Here is a 5,000-nt window from a genome sequence, read left to right as displayed (position 1 = left end):
GCCACATCAAGCAAGTATGCCAGGAGGCCTCAGGTGAGTTTCAGAGTCAGTGTGATATATGCTTGTTAATAATTTGTTAGCTTTCTCTCTCTCTCTCCTCCATTTTTTCTCTCTCTCTCTCTTTCCTCCTTCCCGTTCTCTGACTCACTGTCACTTACTTTTACTCTCACTTTCACTCTCTCTCTCTCACTATCACTTTCACTCTCTCACTCTTTCACTCTCACTCTCACTTTCACTTTCACTCTCACTCTCACTTTCACTTTCACTCTCACTCTCACTTTCACTCTCTCTCACTCTCACTTCCTTTCCTGCCAGACTTATTGTCATTCCAACACACGCCTTTCAGACTTGCTGGAGTCCCAGACTGGCTTGCTGCGGTCACCACCACATGAACTGAGAGAAATATGCCTGAAAGCATTGCAGCTCGCCTTGGAAACTAGAATATCGAAGCTTGTTACTCTGGCTACATCAGGATTCTATAAGGTATCAGTGATTAGGCCTTATTAAATAATTTTATTAATCACGTTCAAATACTTTTTTGATTCCATATGTTTTAATATGTTCAGAATTATGAATTAGCCAAGAAGTTTATGATTCTCCGCTGATTAAATGTTCCATTTTGCAGCTGCTACGTGATACGCAGTTTCACAGTGGTTACGAAGAGGATGATGAGACCACTTGGCTGCCATCACAGTTATTGGCGGCCGTTCAGAGTCTGCCACTTCATTCAGAAGACAATCAGGTGGAATTGCTGAAGGTAACTAAGTCGTGGAGGAGGAATATATTTTTGTTTATATTTAAGTAGTTTGTGTATGAAAATTATTTTTGTTGTATTTTAGGATATTAATAGGTTATCAATGTCTACGTATCTCTCTCTCTTTCTGTCTGACTCTTTTTCTGTCTTGTCTCTGTTCCTGTCCTTTCCCTTTCCCTGTTCCTATCTCTGCCTGTTTGTCTCCTTCCCTTTAACCCTCCCACTTCATCTCACTCCTTCTTCCTCTCTCTCTTCCTCTCCCTCTCCTTCTCCCTCTCCCTCTCCCTCTCCCTCTCCCTCTCCCTCTCCCTCTCCCTCTCCCTCTCGCTCTCTTCTCTTTTTTCCTATTTCCCTGTGTCTCCATACAGTTCATTTAGCTTGCAATCCTTTACAGGTGCTGCTGAATATGAGCTGTGTTCCTGGCATTATTCTGTCTGGCCAGATAGTAACACAGATAGTTGGAGTGTGTGGCTTGGCATATGGCAGAGGAGGTGCTCCCTTGAGAACTGCTGCTCAGTCTGCTGCATCCCAAGCAATATCCCATCTGGTTAAGCAACTTCGTAAGTAATTTGTCTGCCCTGACATGCTACTTCACAGATAATGCGTAAAGTTGCCTCATTTTGGTACTTTTGTCAGTCATTTTCTTACGGGTTATCTAAACTTTTACATCAGTTGGATTAATGTTATCAGGATGAAGGGATTAGGGGATACAGAGGACATTTAGAAAAAATTGGATGTTTTTTTTTCAATAGTAGTAGTAGTAGTAGCAGTAGTAATAGTAGTAGTAATAGTAGTAATAGTAATAGTAGTAGTAGTAATAGTAGTAGTAATAGTAGTAGTAGTAATAGTAGTAGTAGTAATAGTAGTAGTAATAGTAGTAGTAGTAGTAGTAGTAGTAGTAGTCTTCAAGATACTATGTTTATTATTGGTATTTTTACTATCAAAGAAAAGATATTGGTGTTGACATGATAATGATCTTTTTCTGAAATAAGCAGTGTAAGGGAAATGTGTTATAGACATAAATTGAAGCTCTAGTTTTTCTGTGATTAATTCTGAATATTTGAAAGTATATGCATCTGTCAAAAAAAACTATTTTTCCATGAGAAATCTTCCCAATAAATCTATGATCCATTCTGGTTTTACCAGCAAGTTGGCATTAAAATTTTACATATAATCTTATTTTATACAGGCTTGTTTTTACTACATACTGACAGAATATATTTTCATGGTTAGAAATAAGTCTGTACGATACTGTGGTTAAAGTAAAATTTATTGATTTATGACCCAACTGGGCTTAACTGATAAACACTGATAAGGCTAAGTGTTATTGGGGTTTTGCCCTTCTGCAGGAGAGGAAAGCTGCGAACAAGAGAATATTCTGCAAAAGAAACTTGGAAAGGATGTGGAAGAAAAGAATGGGGAGGATGAGAATGAGGAGGAAGAGTCGGAATACATAGCCCCTGCTTATGATGAGATCGTACCCGTCATCAATCTCATCGCCGAGAAATTGGTTGAAGCAAATAAGTGAGTCTTTGTTATTCATGCTTCTCATTTTCAGTGATAGAGGCTTGGTTGATATGTCTGAACGGAAACGTTTATAAATGCAGAAATGGTATCAATGGAACCTGCACCTTGGCATGTACTTAAACATGTATGTGCACACACAGACAGATCCCCCCCCCCCCCCCCCACACACACACACACACACACACACACACCACACACACACACACACACACACACATATACACTTACACATACACATACACATACACATACACAATACACACACACAATATACACACACAGTACACACACACAATACACACACACACAATACACACACACACAATACACACACACACAATACACACACACACACACACTCACACACACACACACACACACACACACACACACACACACACACACACACACACACACACACACACACACACACACACACACACACACACATATACATATACACATATACATATATACACACACACACACACACACACACACACACACACACACACACACACACACACATACACATACAACATACACATATACATATACATATACATATAACATATACATATCATATACATACACATACACATACACATATACATACACATACACATAAACACATAAACACAATAAACACATAAACACATACATACATACATAATACATACACAATACATACACAATACATACACAATACATACACACACACACACACACACACACACACACACACACACACACACACACACACACACACACACACACACACACACATACACACACATACACACACACACACACACACACACACACATACACATACACAATACATACACCATACACACACACACACACACATACACACACACACACACACACCACACACACACACACACACACACACACACCACACACACACACACACACACACACACATACACATACACCATACACACACACACACACACACACACACACACACACACACACACACACACACACACACACACACACACACACACACACACACACACACACACACACACACACACCCACACACACCCACACACTCTCACACTCACACTCACACTCACACTCACACTCATACACAGATACACACTCACATTCAAACATGCAGGCATATGTACTAATACCTATATATGCATACACTATTGTGCATGCATATGCATTTACACTTAAGTTCACACTAACACTCACATGCATACTCACATATTGTTGGGTATGCTTATTAGTTTTCATACTGTTTGCTTGTAGGTGACAAATTTGATATTTTTTTTATTGTTATCTATATAGACAGGATATATGAATATATACCTTCTTGCAGGAATCAAGAAGATAAAAAAGGCCCAGAAATTCCAGCTCTGTTTCTCCTTGAATGTGCGAACACCTTACTGAGTCGACTGTCTCTGCCAGAAACCTTGACCTCTGTAGAAAGATCCACGTCAAGTAAGTTATTGTCTGTATGTGTTTATAATATGTTACATGAGAGGACAAGGACTTCGCAGTTCTCTTAGATAAATAGATTTTTTTTTTTTTTTTTTTTTAGTCTTTATTTCTTTTATCATTGTTAATAATATTATTACAGTGAAAATGATAAGAAGAGTAACAACTGAAAAGATATATATATTTTTTTTTTTTTCAAAAAAATTCAAGGAATGGTAATTTGGTACCTAAGTGCTTTTGGAGTCATCTGTGTGTAAATAGTATTCACAAAAGAAAACTGCAGTATAAATACCCTGTGTGAAGGGATCAACCCATTGGATCCTGGCGCTTCACAGCAATCACATGGCCAAAAAATACGGACATCAGGCTTACAGGAGCAGCCATTCTGACTGGAACTTGGCTTGTAGGCCAGGTGCATGTGAACACCTTTATGCAGTGATTAAGACTTTATGCCTCCTCTTTGCAATCTTATATTCTCTTTTTATCTATAAGCATTTTTAACCATCATTTGATTTGGTTTATCCTGATAATGAGACTTCATATCAATCTCTAAGTAGTCCATAACTCAGTGCAAGGATAATGACAATAAGTAACATTTTTTATTTGTTTCTTTTTTTTTCACAATACTCAGTTTTCTGTAATACCACCTGCAGCACCGGTCACAGCAGCCAGGAATAGGATACTGAGCTTGGAACTGGTGTCCTTCCTGGAGCTGGCACTTTTCCAGTCATGGCTCACAAACAATACAGTCCACATTCATTTATCGATGGGAATAATGCAAAAGCCACTTCCTAAATGCCAAATGAGTCTAATCAGCTTCCAAGAGATTTGTTCACTTGTGGCAAGTCTTTCCCGTATCCCCAGCCTTCAGCTGAAATGTTCACGACAGCAAGGTCACGTCATCCTGGCCACACAGCCAGATTTTCCCACCCTTCAAGACAAATTTTTTCATGACGTGATGGTCACATCATCTGGATCATAGGGTTAAACTGCTTATTATGAATCTGTGAAAGATCTACTAAGAAACTAATTGACTAATTCCTGTTTCAGCTCACTCAGTTTCATCAGCACTGAGAGGTCCCCCAGCATATTGCTCGACTCTTCTTATTGGCGTGCTCTGGCAAAGGCTTTGTCCTGCACTTGTGGCATTGCTAGGGTCTCCAGTGTCACAGCGCTTGGCTCGCGCCTCTGGAAGAACTGAGGGACAGATGGGTCGTGGATCAGGTTGTTTGGCTCATCCTGG

General features: G+C 39.5%; 1 protein-coding gene across 5 annotated transcripts in view; it reads left to right on the top strand.

Annotated features, from left to right (window-relative positions):
- Positions 1-5,000, top strand: part of LOC125047829 (brefeldin A-inhibited guanine nucleotide-exchange protein 3-like) — a 30,318-nt gene that overhangs the window by 2,155 nt on the left and 23,163 nt on the right. For all 5 annotated transcript variants that reach the window (XM_047646334.1, XM_047646336.1, XM_047646331.1 and 2 more), the window contains exons 2-8: positions 1-33; positions 347-483; positions 626-757; positions 1,149-1,314; positions 2,104-2,278; positions 3,639-3,760; positions 4,808-5,000. The exon at positions 1-33 is cut by the window's left edge; the exon at positions 4,808-5,000 is cut by the window's right edge and continues 39 nt beyond it. In XM_047646334.1, the coding sequence (XP_047502290.1) occupies positions 1-33; positions 347-483; positions 626-757; positions 1,149-1,314; positions 2,104-2,278; positions 3,639-3,760; positions 4,808-5,000 (958 nt within the window). The remainder of the gene's footprint in view (positions 34-346; positions 484-625; positions 758-1,148; positions 1,315-2,103; positions 2,279-3,638; positions 3,761-4,807) is intronic.

Source organism: Penaeus chinensis, chromosome 42, assembly GCF_019202785.1.
Source record: "Penaeus chinensis breed Huanghai No. 1 chromosome 42, ASM1920278v2, whole genome shotgun sequence".
Classification (NCBI taxonomy): domain Eukaryota; kingdom Metazoa; phylum Arthropoda; class Malacostraca; order Decapoda; family Penaeidae; genus Penaeus; species Penaeus chinensis.
Note: the sequence above shows the minus strand (reverse complement) of the source record. Positions and strands in the feature narration are given on the sequence as shown.